Below are 19,801 nucleotides of genomic sequence, written 5' to 3'. Positions count from 1 at the left end.
GTTACATTGAAATAACTGAAAGAAAATGATGAAATGATGAAATGAAATGACAAAATATTCTAGAACTTTTTGGGATTTAAAATACTTGAAGATAATTTTCATTCCCTCTGAAAAAACCTTCTAATTTCTCCATTGTTTAAGTTTCTCACTTATACACTACACACAGTAAGGTTAAGCTCATGTTGTATGTTGATTTTACTCAAGAGGCATGTTACGTTCTGCAAAATGGTTGCTTTCATGACTCAGCATTAAAGAAGTTTGTCTTCTTCCCCAGCAGGAAAGGTAAAACACTTGGTAAACAGCTCAGCTGCTCACTGATGTGCCACCCGTGCTGGGACTGCATTTGAAATCTGCCATCTCACCATGTTACGTAAGTCTTATTTATACAATATGCCTGCATTACTTCCTGCTCCATAAATATAAGTGTCAACTATATAAGACATATATATATAGATGTTCCTATTACATGTATATAGAGCCATCTGTCATAATAACCTCAAAGCTTCTGATGAGCTTAAGCAATTCAAAAATTAAAATAAATTTACCTTCTCTTTTTCATTCTAGAAACAAACCTCCATAATTTATTTCAGGAAATATATTTTTTCCCATTAGACTTTAAAAAAAAGGGGTAGAAAGAAATAAAACCTAAATAAAACACAACATAAACCTAAAAAAATCCAAAGAGTTCACAGTGAGGTAAACTCTTCAGTCCTCTTTGTAGTGTTTAGCAACCACTAATCCTACAAGATGATCATCTTGATCATCTTTTGTGGAGTCACTTGAGGATCAGTTTCGTAAGAAATTAAGGGGCTCTACAACTCTGGTCACCAGATTGAAGTCTCCCAGGTGGCTCATCAGACATATCCCTGAATATGGAACATCCCATATCTACTGCCAGGCCACACCTTTGCTTTGCTTGTTTTTCCTTATTTTGATAGAAGGTCACAAGCAGTACAGTTAAAGGAAATTGCTGCAGTCGCAGCCTGTAGTTACAACCTGGTTTGCTGGAGTACCAAAATTTGGAAAAGAATCAGTAAAAGCCCATGGCATTTGTGCTGGACTATGATCTCCAGCAGGCAGCACAGCCTTGGGACAGGCTGCAGAACCATGTTATTAATACAGAATGTCTCAGATGTTTGAATAACAGACATAAGCAAAGCCCAAAGCTCTATGGAGCAGAAGTGCTCTAAGCAGGAGGAGAGCTGATGCTGGCAGCAGACCAGCAGGTGCACTTGCCTCTGTCGGGGGAGTGCGTTATGGCCGCTGTGGAGGACGAGAGGCGTTTACTGATCGGCGACTCCATTTGCTTTGGCAGATTCATTGTAGAAGCTGAAAGTTTGTCACATGCTGCAGAGAAACGCATTGAAGATATTTGTATTCACACCACAGCGTTGATAAACTCCAAAAATTAACCTTGCATCTGTACTTGTGGCCTTGCACTGATCATAGCGCTGAACTGGCACGAGATTGTGGCCACAGCTCCCTTCACAGAGAGCAGCGGGCACGTGAGATGAGCTCTTTGTGACCGCTGAGGACCAGCACCCTATGACACAAGCTTTGGCATGCAGCTTTTCTGCTTGTGAATTTCACACTCCAGTTTCACAAAAGCCTATTTTTTATACTGACACTGATAAATAATTATATATCAGCACAAGCATAAAGTTAACCAAAGAAAACAAACTGCATACATGGCAACTCTGAACTCATCTTCATTCCCCCTCCCCTCTACCTTCAGTCTGGAAGAGCTGAGGTTCACATCAGACCTTACTCTAATAAGAAAATGACATAACCAACGTTTGTGCATCTATATGAGACCTCACTGTTTTAATGACTGAGCTGGCATCAGCCATTTGGCTTTATCTTTCTGTGCTTGAGAAGAACTAAAAAAAGAAAAATACCAAAGGTTTTTTGGTATTTTTCTTCTGAAATACTATTTGATAAAGTCTGCTTGAGCATAATATAAATTTCCTACCTTGGGATTTATTCAAGTGAATGAAAGAGAAATCTTACTCAAGTGTTAGCAGAGTACTAGTACATGATCACTGTATGATACACAGAAGCTAAAAGCACAGACGCTTTGTCCCCTACATTTGAATTTTATTTCTTTCAAAATCAAAACTATTTTCAGCTAGAGACATGTATGTGACCCTAATTCTGCATCTTCTAGGTTACTGCATTCCCTATTATGTCCATCAAATCATTGCCTTAGTGGGGTTTCCAAAATTTGGCTGCATCTGCTACAGTAAACAATGCCATTCACTACATTTCCTTTTTTAAAAAAGCAGATATAATGCTGGTATGCTGCAAAACATCAGTTGCACAGGCAAATACCTTTGCACATGAACAACAATCAGTAAAAAAATTGATTATGTTTGCACAGAAATATTAATTCTGTGAGATCATAGGCAGAACATGAATTTACTGTGAATTCTGCAGGAGTAATAGCCAAACAAGTCCTCCTTTGGGGGAAAGAACAAACCTACTTCTCAAAAGCACAGGCTGTGTTTTCTTTTCAAACTACCAAGTTCATTTGCAATCATAAAATCACATTTTCAATTTGAAATCCAACATGCAATCCATTTGTTAGTTTGGAGAACTCATACTTCAGAGTATTATTATTCCCTTTTATGGGAATAATAATAATAAAAAAACCACAAATAAAACACCACTAAAAAAAACAAACCACAAAAACAAAAAACAAACTAAACCTGAATAATAGAAAACATGATTGCTTAAACAAAGTCAACCACTTGAGTTGGTTATAAGTTGTTCTAGGAAGCTGAAAATATAACATGGCTGTTTGTACCATATTTGCTTGTTTTCAAAATATTGCAGAAGGCCCTTGAGATAGAAAAAGAGGGCTGTTTTCATGAAACATGGTCTTCATAACACATTTTCTTACTGTGCAACTGAAATTTTTCTCTACAGCACCTGTACACATCCATTAGAACCGTCAAATAAACATGTAATTACAGACACACACAGCACCCACAGAATTAAAAAAAATTAAAATCTGAGCAGTAGAAGTCTACAGTTACTGAGAAGACCATGAAATGCCTCTATTGTGCTGGAATGTGATGCATGCACTGCTCCACCACGGCAAAATTAAAAGGAAATTAAAAGACACTGGTCTACATCACTAAGGGTAATGCTGTAGAGTAGCAGACTGAAATGATAAGAAAACAGTGGTTAAGAAGAACAAGAATCAGTGGATGGATTACAGTGATTAGAACAGTTATAAACAAGACACAATGGTACTGTGATTCTCTGAAATACCATTGAAGGAATCAGCAGGAGCAGTAGAGGTCACAGGGTCTGGAGGAAGGGTGTTGGCAGCTAAACCTAGAACAGGGGGTGGGGTATTTTCTGATTCACCTACACAGCAGAGAAATCAGAGCAAAAAGAGGTGAAAGAAATTACTGAATAAGTTGGGGGAGCTGGAATTAAGCACAAACTGTATCACAAAGAAAACTGGTTTCTTTCTCAAAGTATAAGATACTTTTTTCATTATTATAATTTCCTGGCTTTTTTAATGACATATCATGAAAACTATGCTATGAAACAGTTTGCCTTTTTAAAGTTAAGTACACTTACACACTGTTTAAAAGAGAGTAATTGTTATATTTCATCAACACCCAAACATGGATGTTTTTTTCTATCACATCAGTTTATACAAACCAGATAAATTCAAATAAATTTTATGTTTTACAAGAGAAAACATGCACCTTTCTGAAATATAAAAGCAGCACATGACTCATTATGTAATAAAAAGAATTTCCTCTGAAGCCAAAGCCAAAATAGCAGTAACAGAATGTACGTGGGGAAAAAACACAAACTATTTTAAACTGCACATGCTGCATAGTCATCTAGAAATTCCCATCAGGTTTTTAGAAGTACTAAACAAAAACAGAACATCTTTTGCAAGCCTTAGACAGCACTCAGTCCTTTGGTGAATATTAAATTTGCTAACTGTGTGCAGGAGAAGACAATGTGGAAGAAGCTATTAAGGGAGACAGTGCACCAATTTTCATTTTAGCATTTAGCATCCTCCAAACTGATTCTGCTTACTCTATTAAAATGATCTGCATTCCTAAAGTTAGGAGGAACCTGTCTCCACAGAAGGTATTAGGGAGAGGAAGCCCGGCAAGCAATTACAAAGCACTTATTCACGCCCCAAGGCAGCGGTACCACCCTGACTCTAAACCCATCATACTTACTATCTCCACAATCTCATGCATTTTGCACTTGCAGATCTGCAATGCAGGCAGCCTGTTTCACTCACCATCTCTGCCTCCTGAGCCTGCAGCCAGTGCTCCTCCCCACGACCATCGCTTCTGCTTCTGTTCCAGCTGCTGGCTGCGTTCGAGGGACCGGCGCATCATGGCTTCTAAACGTTCCTGGGAATTTGGTACAAACCCCAGTCAGACACAAATCCCAGCCAGTTCTCTGGGGGCTTCCTTCCCCTGCCTGCTGAAACCACGCTAAAAATACACAGTCCCCCTGTTGCTCCACACAAGATGCTTACAGGAGCTTGCTCACAAGAAAAGAAAAAGAACTGAATAAAGAAGGGATCAGCATGCTACCTACCTCCAGATATGAGTATCCTTTGTCTGCAAGCCACTGAGGTCACTACAGAGGCCTAAGTAAATAACACAGGTTGCATCACTGCCTAGCATCTGCTCCTGCTGGTGAGGCTGCTGCTGTGCTCTGGACTTAATTTGTATAAGAATAATGCTCACCAAGCATTAACTCCTTCTTGTCTATGCAGACATCAGAATTTTTTCCCATCCCTTTCTGAGCACAGTTAAATTGCTGCAATGCCAGTGGCTCCACCTAGTCACTCAGATAAATGATCACTTCAAACCCAAAGTAGGTTACTTTGCAGGATGCCCTACTTATTTATTTATTTTTACAAAAACTCCCTCCTTTCTTCTTTTATGTTTCTTAAATCTAGGCATTTAAGACCTTCTGATTTTTTTTCTTCTCTGTGCATTTATTTTAGTGCATGCCTACCTCATACTAATCCCAAGATTTCCTTTTTTTCCCCCTGCCACTCCCATGTTCTTCTCCATGAGTTAGGATTTTCACAGGGGGAAGAACAGAATTAATTTTTTCTCTCCCCAAATCTTGCTCTACCTTTAACTTACAGCTAATTATGGTCGCTTTATTCCCTCTCCATCACCTCTTGACTCTCAAAAACCTCCACTGAGTTTCATTCCCACCTCCTCCCTCTGCTAGTTTCTCCGTGAATTATTGTTGTGGCAATGATCCCTGCACTTTTTCTTTTCCTCCTTTCAAGCAGATAAAATGTGGTTCTTCCCCACCCACAATTCCATCATCTAACAGCCTCTTCCCTTCCTCCTCCCAGCACCTCATTCGCATCTGGCAACCTCCTCACCCTCACATTTCAGCAGCCCAACCCCTACTGTGAAAGATAAGTCTACTCTTGCTGCCTCCAGCTCCTGCCCCAGCTAGTTTTAGCCCTTTGATCCTATTAGTATTTTTGGTGCTATTCCTTATTACCTTTGCTATGTCCCTTTGGTCTAGTTAAAACTCCCACTCTTATCCACTTCAAGCTGGATCCTGCAGGCTCCTGTGATTACATCATACCCATTTTGATTTTTATCTCCAATATCTTTTGGCAGCTCAGATAAATTGTGTGGAAAACCCTTCATACATCTCTTGGCCAGATTACTTTCTCTCACTGATTAATGCCTTTGGTCTGGCTTTCCTGAGCTATTTTACCAAAAAATTTCAGTCTTTGTTTAAGTGTGTTTCCTTCAGGCTCTGCACTGGTGCTGAGCCAGTTGTCTCTGATGGAGCTCCTTCAGCACATCAGACCCTAACATCAGGGACCTCCAGTAACCTCCATACTTCATACACGTACCTGTAAACTTTGTCTTACCCTCCTGGGTTTCTGACCCTGGTCACTGACTTTCTACATTGCCTGACGTCCCCTCATCTACTTCTGGTTATCTAAAATATATTTCTGCCTCTTCCACATCTTTGAAGACTCTTTTCTACTACCATGACTTGCAGGAATTTATTTCTGAGCTTATTTTTTCCACCTCACCCAACCCTGCTACCAGTTATCCATCAGTATCACTGAAAGCAAGCCACTACCTTTTAATCTTTAAGCTGTCTTCTAATTTTATTACAAATCACTTGCGCTATAAAATATTCTATTACCCTCTATACAAAGAGTGAAAAAAGGAAATTCTTGCACCCTCTGTCATTCCCAGCTCTCCTGTCCCTGTTACCTTTTGGCCAGGTGACCCACCCTGCTGTTTCTGCTGCTGTGCCCAGGAAGAGGAGCTTTCAGTGGTGTTGTGAGCTCACGGTCTATCAGGTAACATCATTCAAAGGCCACTGAGAGCAGGCAGCTGCTCGCCTGCCCCCTCCCCCCCTTCATCCCCCTCCTCTGTCTACTCAGTGCCATCAGTGTCCAGGCAGGCATGAAAATGAGAGCTCTGCCTCTTTCCTTGTCCCTACAGAGCAAATGAAGGAAGCACCACAAGGCTCAAGCGCAGCCTCTTCTCCAAGAGCACAGAAACCCCCACAGCCTGAACACCCCATTCCCTTCTTACACACACCCTGCCTGTGAAAAGGAAACAACCTTTTTCCATTCTCTGGAATCTGAAGTCAGTCCTCTCTGCTTTAGTTTGTTACAGAATTGCTTTCTTCTCTTACTACTTGATGATATAAGTTTCACATTTAAATCCTGTGTGCGCAGCCTTTGCTTACAAGTTTGTGCTCTTTCACCTTTAGCTCTCCACCCTTCTAACTTAATTCTGTTTGAGCCCCTTTTGTTAGTCTTTCCAAACCTCACATATTTCATCACCAGTTCCTCTCTGCAGTGTGCCTCTTTTCACCACTTTTTTCTACTATGCAGCTTGCCCCAGTCTATCCTTCTACCCACCTTTTTTACCAAGGAAAATCACCCTCCCATTTCTTTCTCATTAAAGTATACTCTTAGCCAGAACCTTTTTTTTCCTATTTCTAATGAATATTGTTACTCATTAATCAAAAAAGATAAGACTAAAACAGCCATGTTTCAGTTATTTCTGTTTGCTGTCTTGTTTGGGGGTTTTAAACAATGCTTGGAATAAACAATATTCTATAGTTTGCAAACCACAGAATACACTTATACCACCTACTATGAAAATATTGTTTCAAGAATAAAATTCATGCTGACATAGATTAAAGACATTAAATTACATTTCATACACATTTGAAAGCCCATGCTACCTACAATCTGAGGTTGAAATCTTCAGTTACATTATTTGGAAAGGATCATTCATTTTCATTTGCAAAGAACCTTTCATTAGACTACTATAGAATACAATTATTAAAACTCACAAAACCTCTGCAGATATAGGTTAGATAAAGAACAATACGAAGGCTGCTTTTCACAAAGAAAGGATAGTTATTAAAAGCATTTTAAGTTGGCACAGAACTAAAAAGCCAAAGAAAATAATAAGACATAAGCAAGCATTGCATAAACAACTCATACATTAATAATTTGTTCCATGATGAAAACTAAACCACAAGACAAAGCTTTCCTTCGTCAGCAAACAATGCAGAAAACCCTTCCAGTCTGTGTTATAGGTGAAGCACTTTCTTGAAATCATATCAGACTATGCATGTGATCTCATTTGGGAACTCTAACAGCTACAAATAGAGGAAACAATGTCTGCTCTCAAGATATACTGAATTTTCACAACAAACCTTATAATGCACAAGCACTGCATGTAGGTTAAACTAAGAACGAATAAAATCACAAGACAGAGCCATATACTGCTAAAATCTAAAATACACATTACTTTAGAAAATCCAGTTACTCATGCAAGTTTTCCTCAGCCTGAGCAATAGAAGAAGCACTTGCAGTTTCTGAACTAAAAACAAACAAAAACCCACCCCTCAAAACCTAGCCAAATGACTTGTTTTCTCACAAATAAGTTCTTTCCTTTTTTCTGTGTAAAATATAACACAGATGTGACAAGAAATAAAAAATGTTTCAAGTATTATGACTTAAAATAATTTGTGCAAATAATTCTAAACCAATCTCCTTATATCTACAAGACAAACATCTGAAAGAGCCCCAAACCATCTCTTCCTCCTCACTTTATTTACAGCACTGTATGTAAGTAGCTCACTGTTTCCTGAGATTATCAGTTGGCTTCATCTTTGGAGTGGAGTAAAGGAAGTAATTGAAGCTATAACACCTTGAATGTTTCACTCTTTTGTGTCTAAGCTCATACTTTTTACAAATGTAACAAATAGTGCACATGCACCAAACAATCTCTTCTCAGTAACTTGTGTACAGCTAGACATCTATTTACAAGGTATTTCCAAGTTACATGAAAGTTCAAGACAGGAAAGGGGAAAGAATTACTTTAACTGAAAAAGGACTAGCTTTACTTTTGTCTAGTTCCCTGTTAAAAGAAACTTTTAAATCACTTCTGTAGAACAACACACTGCTTTCCTCAAGGCTACTTTTACTAAAAGAAATGTGCAGCTTTAAAAGTAATATGAAGGGAAGGGCAGTGAAACTGAAGACCTCTGTAGATAAGGAAGATGCAGTCAATATAGACAGAATAATTTCTAAACATTATTTATTCAGTTCCTTCTGAAGAATCTGACACTTTTACTGTGCTCTGCAACAACCTCCAGCAGCCCCAAAAAACTCTGACAGAATACCTTGATTTCTACCAAGACAGACTTTAAAACCATCATCCTTTATCTGGCATTGTAGAGGGGGAAAACTAAGCAAAATAAATCAAATTTTAGCCACCACTTTAAGAAGTCCTTTGCAAGCAAAACAGTCGAGCACAGGATGCTCTGATATAGGAGCCAACAAGTCCCCACAGTTTGTTAAGATCTATTCCTCTCAGATTCTTTCAGATGCAACAACAATATTTTGTACAGAGAGATTTATATCACCTCTTCCTATCATGAATGTGCACTACTTTCTGCTCTGTTTAAAAGACAAGGAAAAATAATTCAGGGAAACTATAAAGGACAACCAGTAAGACAGAGAGCAAGGAAGAAAATCTCTCTACTTGTCATTTCAGACACCTGATGAGCAAGTAAAATGGGTATTCAGTACCCAGCCAGTGTTAACTGGTCTTAAAAGGAGAAGCACTGAGAAGATGGTGCAGCACACACTGGCTCTCTGGCAGGGCACACCCCAGGTGGGGGAAATACATGTTCAAAGCTCTTCCAGTAAAGACAGTCTTAAATGGCCAAAATTACTCACAAGCAGTGAGTAACTCAAATGTCCAGGGAGCTGCAAGTTCATCACCATCCTTACTCAGACCTCCACTGTTATTATGCATGAGAGTTTGAGGGGTCCATCACAATAACAAGAGTTGGGAAGGTGGGACTAAACTGGCAGATCCTTTAGCAGAACTCAAACAGAATTTGAAAAATGAAGGACAAGAAACTGTGAAGGGAAGCTAGGAGGGATGCCTTCTATTCCCATTTTCCTTCTTCTCTCACTCTCCCCTGTTCTATAGATTATTCCCCTGTGCATCCTCTTCTGAGGCTCCTGAACTTTCCTCCCACAGGTTTAATCCATCCCCAAACAAACAAGCATCCTCTCCTGTCCTCCTGCCCACATAGCCTTCTCTCAGACTCCTCAGCCTGGGGGAGTAGAGGAGTGGGAAGGAATGGGAAAGAATCCAGACCCAGGCCTGCTTTAGCTTCCAAAAAAGACTTTGGACACTTTAAGCATAAGGGACCAGCCTGCTGAGCAGAGCTAGGAGTGCTACTCACACCATGACTGAACACTGGGAATCAGCCTCTCCCTCACCATTACAGAAGCCTGCCCTCACACGTGCAGGGTCTTGGGGAGCTGGATCAGGCTCACTGGTGCTTGGGAAAAGCATCACAGAGCGATCAGGCTCTTATTCCATCTCTGGGGAAGTACAGGAGGCCACTACAGGAGATGGGGTCGGCCCCCACTAAACAGACGCCTTGGGTCTGACCTGTCACTGCCTCTCACATCCAACAACTCTGCTCTCATTTCTTCAGCAAAGGCAAACCATGAATGCAGGGAAAACTGGTGGATACTTGCTCTTCCTACACCTCTCTGCCTTTCTGACCTGCTCTGCTGAATATTTTGAAGAGAGGATTTTGGACATTTTTCTGCCCCTTCCCCTTACAACCCTCACAAAGGGAATTGATTTTGCTTAGCTGCAGAAGGTTATTACAGCAGGAAATGCTGGGGAAGGAGCACATGACTTCAATGCTGTTACCACAAGAGAGAGACCTCCTACCCTTTGTTTCAGTTTTTTCTCATTTTTCTTAAAAGAATATGAAACAAAACATATAACAAAATATTTTAAAATCGATTCTCTGCCATTACATAGAAGCCACAATGAGTATGTTAAAGTTGAACAACAAATGACAGGATGCAATCTTCTCTTCAGGTAAAGTGAAAAATCAAACAAAAAATTCAATGAATAGCTGTATGTTATCGTGAAATCATGCACAAGAAGTGTTTTACCTGTTTTGCAAAGTTATTTTGATCAAAGGATAGGGGGGCAGAAAAATGAAGTTTAAGAACTGTGGATTTCTAAAGCTTTTTTTTATCCAGGAATTGAGAAAATATTTTCTTTGGGCTTTTTTTTTTAAACCACCGCCTCCTTTTCCAAAAATCATTCATTCTTTATCAGTTGCGGGTAGCAGTGCTAGTGTTCTCCACATAATGTCATGCAGAGATATATACACATACCCTGCATTCAGAGAGCTGCACCAGAAATTGGACCCACTAGAGCAAAAAAAGAACCTTAAATGATCTCAGCAGGGAGCCTAGAAGAGAGGAAGGGCATGAAGATGCTTAAAAATACGTGATTCTGTTTTATGTTAGAATTTGAAAACAGCCTAGATTCTTCACTGCTTTAAGTACAAATTTCTGACTTTCTGTCACTGAGGAAAAATGGAACAACATATTATTTCTTTTTCATGGACAGTAAACAGAACAGTAAGAAGAATCTTTCCCTTTTTGGAAACACTCATCTTTAAAGACTTCCTTCCAGAAAGGTGGTGTTTTATATTTGACAATCAGAGTCCCAGATATGTTAGCAATGGTAGATGACTATTCCAGGAGATCATAAAAAATTTAAAAAATTGTTTTGGAAAGTGTTTTTGATGTACGGCGGTAGACTCCTTACAGCTGTGGTGATGTGCTTTGCAGCTCCTGCAGTAATTGCTCCCATGTCTCCAGTCCTGCTCCCACCCCCCATGGTTTAATGCATGTCAATATTCAGCCCTGTTCAGTGCTGCCATACATCTCCCAGGGGACCTCACCTCCTCCTCTTTAAGCTTTTGTCTCCGCTTTTCTTCAACAGCTGCTCTCTTCTGCTCCTCTCTCTGCCTCTGCTCCTCCAGCCTTCTCCATCGCTCCTCCATTTGCTTCTCATACTGAAGTTTTGCTCTTCTCTCCTTCTCCAGTATCTGCTGCTCCCTAGCAGCTTGTGCAGAGAAAAAGGTGCATTTCACATCAGGCAAATTCTCTTCTCTTTTAAAATTTTTTGGTAACGTGAAACAATAGTGAAAAACAACAAATGCAAGTACACAGGGTTTTAGTTGACTGAGATTGAAAATATAGTGCACAGAAGTGTTGAAATGATTAGTAAATCTAAGCAATTTGTTCAAGACATAAAGAGGGAAGCCCTTGTACACAAGGTGCCAGTTTGTACCCCTTATCTATGTAAAAAACAGTGTACAGAACAAACTAGCAATGTTTTTATGTTTCAAGTCCCTCTGAAGCTTAAAGCCAAATTATTTTTTCAGACATACTGCTCCTAGTAATCTTTGAAGGAAATCAGCTGTATATGTTGACGCAAAAGCCCTTGGGACTTCTTTAAAACTGTGCTTATATTACAGAGCTGCCTTTGAAATAGACACATGCAAACAACATATGCTGTTTTCTATGAAGTTTTGAAAATACATCTTTCAGCTCATGATTTGGTGCTACGTCTTTACCCACTTCTGCCTTTTAATATAAAAAAAAATTATTCTGTTACTGAGGTTTTGCCCAGCTGTTTATTCCAACTGGAGCAATAATCTTCATGGGACATTACCCTGATGTTTCAGAAACTCAGACTGCAACAACAGATACTGGACTGCTGCTTCAGGTGTACATAAAACAAGTAGCAGGAGTTAAGGTGGCAAATTGAGAGGAAAAATCCATTTCCCATGCAAGTGTATTCCATAAAAAGGCAGGAAAGAGGAGGTCTGTAAGCATGCCTATACACACACAAGCCTGTAGTGTCACATACCAACACACATACAGCCAATATCAAAGAGGGAATATTGCTAGGCTAAGAACTTGAAAGTCAGGGAAAGCCAGAATTAACAGTGTTTATAAAAAAGCTAGTCCTTCTTCCTGCTCACTTATGCCTGTGTTTCTTCAGTTCCTCTTTCCTTTTGCAGCACATCATCACCCTTCCAACTCTCCCACTGTTCCTAGGCTCTTGTCCAGCCATTCCAGATCAGCCTTTTCCCCTCAGTTCCTGCCCCCAGGCTTTAACCACAGCTGTGACTTTTTGTCCCTCTTAGCCCCACTCCATCCTCTCTCCCTTGGGTGAAAGCCAGAGTCTTCCCAACATCCAGATCCTTTTCCAACATTCCATTTCTTTCCCTTGAATACAGAATCCTTCTACAATACTTCTTCCTCAAATCCAGCCTGCTTTCCAGAATACCTTCTAGCTTATTCTTGTCACAAATACAGTTGGTGTTGTCTTTCCCTTCTGTCCTATGAAAATCCACTCATCCTCCCCACTCAAGACAGGGCAGTATGAGGGGAGTGTCAATGATGCAGTGAACCTTGAAGGATTGAATGCATGAAGTTCAGACTTGTCAACAGAAAAAGTTACCTCAGAGACAGTGGATAACAAGTGACCAGGCATGAATTGCTCCAACTGCTAGCCACATCAGGTAGAGCAGGTGACAAAGCATGCTGGAGTCCATAAAAACCAAAAATAAAGTGAGGTGTCCAGAGATTGTGCTAAGATTACCTTCTGAGTAAGTAGGTGAAACCTGGGACTGATTCTGGACAAAGAAGTAAACAATTCTGTCATCATGGACACATGTACAATTCTTGTTGCTTAATTTAGGGATGCTAAACCACTGATTAACGAGTTTTGGCTCAGGTGAAAAAGTTACTTCATATTGCTATACAGTACCTGCTGACTGCTCAAAGAGCTGACCCTTGGGGGAACATGCTGCTTTTTTCTGAACTTCTAAAAGAAAATTCTCACAATCAAACTGTGACCAAAACTCAAAGCTTCCCACTACAGAAATGGTCTTAAGAATATGCTTCCAGGAGGCATGATGTCTGGGAGAAAATTGCAGACACCACCTTCCAAATCCCCTGGGCCAACCACTCCCAAAATCTCCAGGTTTCAGTTTCCTTTTCATCTTTTCTACTCTGAGTCCTTTCCAATCTAATCACCATATCACTTTCTTGGGAACCAGAAAAGAAGGGATAATCAGAAGGAAAAAAGAGAATAGCCTACACTGAGCATACCTGGAAGAGAAGTAAATCCCAGATAGACAGAAGCTTGGGCAAGATTAAGTACTAAAGAGCAGCAGATTTTTACCAAATTACCAAAGGAATCGTGCGGACCAAGCCCATGGTAATGAAAAAATGTCAAGTCACTGGTCTCAAGCCCCAGACTTTGCAAAGAAATAGTCAACAGTTTTTTTATTTCTTGCAAGAAAAACAGTATTTTCCTATGATTATTTTGACAGGTGCCCTTACTTGTTTAGTTGACATTTCCTCAAAATATATGTTTACCTTAAATTTTGCAAAAATCATAAAACACTGACAATTCCTTCTGCTAGGTATTGTCAGGTTATCTCTAGGAACAGTGCTACTGATCTTTCTTGTCATTACCATGAGGAACAGTGAAGTTAACTGTTTAACACCTTTTTATATACACAGAGAGATATAGGAAGTCCAAATCAATGTTGAACAGAAAATTTAAATTTACGTGTATATATATATATGTATACACACAGACATATATGTATATTTTAATTGTGTATACACCCACTCCCCTTAAAGATATATTTATACTTTTTACATATCTATTTTAAAATTCTCTCAACATTTCCCTAGTCATATTAATAGATTAAAAATAAGTGATTGTTTTAAACAAAATCTGAAATCATTGATAAAAAACATTCTTCAGTTCCTGAATAACATAAGCATTCTCCTGAAAGATTAACCATTTTACAACTTCCAGAAAAGTACACACTTTCATGCTGCACTTAAAAACTCTATTATATATTTCAATATGGCTAAAACCAAAGAGATTAAAATTGAAGTTGCTTAATCAAATCATCCTACATATTTTTCTGAGTATTATTCAAGGCTTATTTGGGATTTTCACAAACCACAATCATAACAGCAGTATCTTGAACATAAACCTATATTCAAAGGCACACAAATCAAAGAAGAAAGTAAACTTGTAAATATAAAATACGAAATATTTGACTGGAAATGCAAGAATATTATCTTTTATAATTTAAGTTAAAAGAAGTGGTAAAGACCAGGAACAGACTGAACAACAAGATTTAGAAATCAGAACACAAAAAATGCTATGTTAGTTAGTTAAGCCTATTAAAACATGTATATAAATAATAGATACACCTCCTGCCAACTTACCAAGGTATTTCTCCCTTTCCTCTCTTCTTTCCTTTGCCAGTCTTTGTCTTTCATCAGTTTTTAGAAATCCATCAATAGCTGAAGACAGAAGGAGGGAAATAAAAAAGCCTTAAGAAGCTGTTAAGCAAAACTAAAGAAGGATCCAAAAGAAATTAAAAGAATCCATCAAAAAGAAATCATAACTACTGCATTTAACAACTCCAATAACAAAACCAATTTTGCTCTTGTATGTGGGCAGGTTAATGAGCTGGGATTTGGGCACCTCTTGAGCACAGTCTCCCACTCACTGCTGAACTCCAAGCACGGCTCCTCACTGCAAATGCCTGACTCCTCTTCTCAGAGCAAACAAGCATGCTGTTAGTGTTTGTTTCAGAACCTGAAACTTCCTTGGGAAAAAGGGTAAGGATGCAATTAACATGCATTTATCTTTGTTAACAAGCTCATTTTAAATGTTTTGGCTAGGTAGGAAAAGGTAGCTCAGAAAAGCAGTGAGCAGCTATGGAGTCCCAGCCTTTATATTTTTGGCTGACCACAGCCCCCCAGTTTCCTTGCTTGCTCAGCATTTCAACAACCAGCAATTACTGCTGGATGAGGCTACAGAAGCAGCAGCCCTGCTGCCCTCTTTCCCAGGCAGGAAACACTTTGTTTCCTCCTGGAGTTGGTATCTAAAAGTAAGATACTTGTCTAGGTTGCCTAAGGATGTTTTGTAAGGATGTGTCTGGGATTCAGACACCCCAGCTCTCTGCACAGCATGAGCAGCTGAAAAGCCCAATTTAAGGAGGCAGGAAGGCAGAGTGTGACACACCAGGTGCCTCAGGGTCACCTGCCTTCATGCCCTGGAACAAGCATCAAAGGGACCTAAGATGGACCTTCTGCAACAGCAGGAAAAAGGTCACTAGTGAGTACCTTGACAGACCATCCAGGGGATGGCATTCTCTTAAAACACCTCCCTTCCCTCTCTGCACAGGATCTCCTGAGGTGTAAGCAGTGCAAACAGGCATGGTGTCTCACAGCACAGTTTACATCATTTGCAGTCATTATCTGGGCTCCCTACTGAGTTACTGAATTCTAATTAGGTCCCCTTCCTTTTGCTCTGAGAACTGCATCTGTTAATTTTTTTCAGATAAATATGAATGGAAAACTTACATAGACTGTAACCCCAACTACCTTCCTGAAACATCACACTTGCAGGTTCCTTTCCAAAGATATCCCGTCTGTGGGAGCAAGGATTTTGCATAGGAAGTACCTTTCTCTAAAATGCACAGTTGTGTAGGAAAGGTGAAAGCCAGCCTCAGTGGCCTCAGTGACAAAGGCAGGTCTCAGCTGTCCCCCATTACAATAACAGCTTGCTTTTTCCCCAAGCAGCACCTTCAAAGACCATCTCTAATCCTCCTCAGCACACACTGACTGCAATTACCTGAAGGCAGCCAGGCCCCTGGAAAAATGTGATTATAGCTCCCAGCTGGTTAATTACAACTCAATTTGTGGGTCAAATACATATTTATTTATTTATTTCCAAAGACTCATCCTACTTCTATACTAGTCCACTTGCTTGCTCACTTGGCTGACATTTATTTTCAGATTTGACAAGGAGGAAGGAGACAAGAGGTGGCAGCTCAGTAAGGCAGCTATGGCAAAGGTCTGTTACTGCTTTGAAAGGCAAGAAGGTGAATCAGCATAGGTATTTTACAGCTCCAATGGAAAGCTTTTCAGTGGCCTTAAAGTCAAACAAACATAAAACCTACAACTCGTGCTAGAAGCAGCAGAGGGATGTGAAATTCTGGTGGATCAAAAGCCCAAAGACAGAAGACTGAGCTTGGGAACAAGGAGGCAGGAGAAGGAAAGAAACAAACCGAGGCACGAGTTATGGTCTTCTGTGGCAAAGGATGTAACTCAGATGGAGAGGTGGAACCTAAAGTACAGAAAATAGAATGGGGATAAATGGAGGGATGGAAAGGAACAGCAAGAGAGTTCATGTCCATGAACTATGTTCACAAAATCCTGCACTGATTCTCATCACTCTCCTGGCTTACAGTAACTATCTCAGAAATCCACCAGCAAAAATGCATCCCATTATGCCTATCAATAAGATCACAGCTAACTCATCTCTACTTTGATTGCCTCACAAACACAAAAGTGAAAAGTGTAAAAGTGGGTCTAAAAGCCTTGCTCACAACCCCATTGCTATCCAAAGCTGATGCACAATTTTTCAGGTTGACATTCTCAAGCATTTGAATATCTCAACCCAATTCAGAAAATACTATAAGATGATCAAAGTTGTGATGTCAAATATTAAAGGAACGAGAATGTATCCAAATTGAAACAGTCTGTACAATTTTTATTTTGCCTGTTCTTACATATATATTACACTTTTTCCTTTTAGGTCCCTTTCCTTATTCATTCAGGGCATAAGAGTTGAACCAAGTTCAAAGTTATTAGTGCTTCTTGCACTCTCTTTCTGAAACTGAAAAGTAGGCAAAACTATACTTAAAGCTTTCTGGAGAACAGCATTCCACACTTGGCTATGTCACAGGTGAAACTACAAATACATGGAATTATGATCATTACATATGCAATACACCAACATGAAAAAAAACCCAACCCACCAATAAAACAGTGGCGGAAAACTGCATTCTAATACATACAGGCATCAAACACAAGATGGCAAGAGTAGCATTAAAATAGCACAGGCATCCTCAATGCTGGCATTTCTGAACTCAAGTACTTGACTTTGCAAATCAGCATGCCTGCCAAAAATCAGAAACTTTACTTCAGAAAGTAAATAGAGTTTTGAAGGACAGAATAACTGAACCCTGGGTGATCGCTTGTACATTGAGATGATTTTCAAAGACCAAAATGATTGTACTTTATGCGTCTTCATATAACATTCAGATAGCATTATAAATGCAGTGGGCACAGCAGTTACCTGCGGTAAGGAATTTCATTAATGACAGGAATTCAAATCCCTTTGGCAAAGCAGACTGCAAGCAGCAAGCTGGCACGGGTAACTATCCCGGGAATAGTGTAAGGGCATCCCTGTCCCCTAGCAGGGAACTGCCAGCAGAGGGCAGGAGAAGGTCTCAATGAACAACAAAACCCCACGGCAAAGGCGCTCTCACTGAGCTGTGACCTCGGGTTAAGTCTGTATACGCAGCTTTATCCTGAGCCTTCCTCATATTTACAGCTAAGCCTCTGATCCCTCACTTAGAGAGGCACGTAACAGCTAACAACATGTTTAAGAGTCAGGATATAAACGCAGGCTGGCTGTTCTTCTGCCAACCAGAGGAATGAATACAAAGGGATACTGGCAGAAAATTCCCTAATAAATGTTTATTCCCAGACTTGCAGAGGAATAAGGAAACTGCTCAAATAATAAGATCCAAGATTTTACTCTCAGGAAATGCACACGTACAAATTGCTTCTGCTTATTACTCTATCTCCCAGCCCTCCCCAGAAGTCCTTTGCACAGTCCCCACTCTCTAAGGCATGTACTTAGGCACTGGGCTAATTCCTTGAGATTGTGCCTCATTTTTTGATTGAGGAGGGCCAGCTGTTCATCTGGGACTTTGTTACAATGAGCATTTCTAAAGAAAAAGACCATAACATAAAACCAGTTCGAATGTCAGCAGCAGACCTGCAGCAATAATGTAACAGCTGATGCTGCAGGATTCCTTCAATACTTCCATGTTCCCTGAAAATAAATATTCACAGAACTAAAACCCAACATATTAATCACTGCTTCAACTCTTTTTTATGGGCAAGGTAAACCTATTCAGACTGATGAAACAGTGCCAGAACATGTCCACACACACTGCTCTGCTCCACATCCTGCTTGTGAAGCCTCTTGGTGGTTGCTCAAGACAGAGGAAGGCTGTCCTCTCCTGATGAGACATAGCAAGCTCTGTCTTTTAAAATCCATATCCTGTTTTTGGTGAGAAAACAAGTACCCAAGTAGGACAATTAGGTTAGTGGAAGCTGAGGCTACATTTCAAAAGGACCAACAGGCTGCTTGGGCAGCTCCTCTCCTGAAATTCACACCTGAGTAATTGTCAGCAGGTAAGGTTTCTATTAATTTTTTTTCCATTTTGCTATTGAACCCACATCCCCATCTATCCTCTCTAATACCCCATGGTATTTGGTTTCACAAAATATTTATACACAGCAGATATTGAAGTCCTTGTTGGGCACCATGACGGAAGAAATGTCAGCTGGGCATCTGAGACCAGCTCTACACAGCAGTGTTCCACACACCGAGACCTTTGCCCATCCTGCATGACCACATTCAGGACATTTACACCTTTGTCCATTCTACCTGACATTGTCCAGCACTTTCAGACCTTTGCCACAATATGCAGTGATGCTGCTGAGTCTGTGAAATTTCCCAGTTTGGATGCAGTTCTGCCAGTGGGCAGCCTTGCCTGGGTCACCACTGCACTTACACCCACTGCACTGCTGGCAAACTCTTGTTTCAAACAATCTTCATCTATAAAATTGACATTTTGCTCCCTGAAATCTGCTTTGTCTCTCTTGGGACTGTTCTTTGAGACAATAATGAACAGACATTTTCCACCTGTCATTGTTTCCCTCTGGGTATTCCTGATTGAAGAAATGTTCAGGTTTTCAGCTATTAACTGTACTTGGAGGGGGAAAAGAATTACAAAGCTGTGTGTGATTGTACATAGATGGCAATTTCTATTGGCAAAAGGCACTTATTGTAAATTTTAATTTTAAAGCTGAGAGGTTTTCAGGTAGAGGCATCATGCAAACACCACAAGAGCTTTGCACGTAGGTTCAGTAAGATTTAGTGAATTGTCCTTTTTGACAATTATCTTTTTCACATTTTCTTTAATTAAAAAGCTTTTTATTCTATGGCATTCAAAAATCTTATTACAAAGAATCAGAATTCCCCCAGTTTCAGATACTTAATTTTATTTTTAGATTTGCCAGGCTGGATTTCAAATATAACCAGAAAAGAAAAAGGAGCATTGTCTGTTTTGTCTAATTAAAATACCAGGATGGTTATTTGTTGTTATAAAGATGTTAAGTGGATGAAGTCATTAAAGACAAACAGTTGCCAAACACAGTGACATTTCAGAACCCCAGGCTAACTGTCTGAGAGGT

The 19,801-nt window shown here is 39.8% G+C and overlaps 1 protein-coding gene across 9 annotated transcripts in view; it reads right to left on the bottom strand.

Annotated features, from left to right (window-relative positions):
* MAP7D2 (MAP7 domain containing 2) overlaps nt 1–19,801 on the bottom strand; it is an 81,965-nt gene that overhangs the window by 22,572 nt on the left and 39,592 nt on the right. For 3 of the 9 annotated variants that reach the window (XM_063182633.1, XM_063182640.1, XM_063182653.1), the window contains exons 2-6: nt 14,681–14,758; nt 11,314–11,477; nt 4,283–4,397; nt 3,277–3,375; nt 1,237–1,347 (exon numbers count right to left, since the gene is read on the bottom strand). In XM_063182633.1, the coding sequence (XP_063038703.1) occupies nt 1,237–1,347; nt 3,277–3,375; nt 4,283–4,397; nt 11,314–11,477; nt 14,681–14,758 (567 nt within the window). Of the gene's footprint in view, nt 1–1,236; nt 1,348–3,276; nt 3,376–4,282; nt 4,398–4,587; nt 4,828–11,313; nt 11,478–14,680; nt 14,759–19,801 lie in introns of those variants that run through there. The other 6 variants (XM_063182646.1, XM_063182658.1, XM_063182669.1 and 3 more) reach the window with 5 other exon arrangements.

Source organism: Melospiza melodia, chromosome 2 (genome assembly GCF_035770615.1).
Source record: "Melospiza melodia melodia isolate bMelMel2 chromosome 2, bMelMel2.pri, whole genome shotgun sequence".
NCBI classification, from domain to species: domain Eukaryota; kingdom Metazoa; phylum Chordata; class Aves; order Passeriformes; family Passerellidae; genus Melospiza; species Melospiza melodia.
This window is presented reverse-complemented; position numbering and strand designations above follow the sequence as displayed.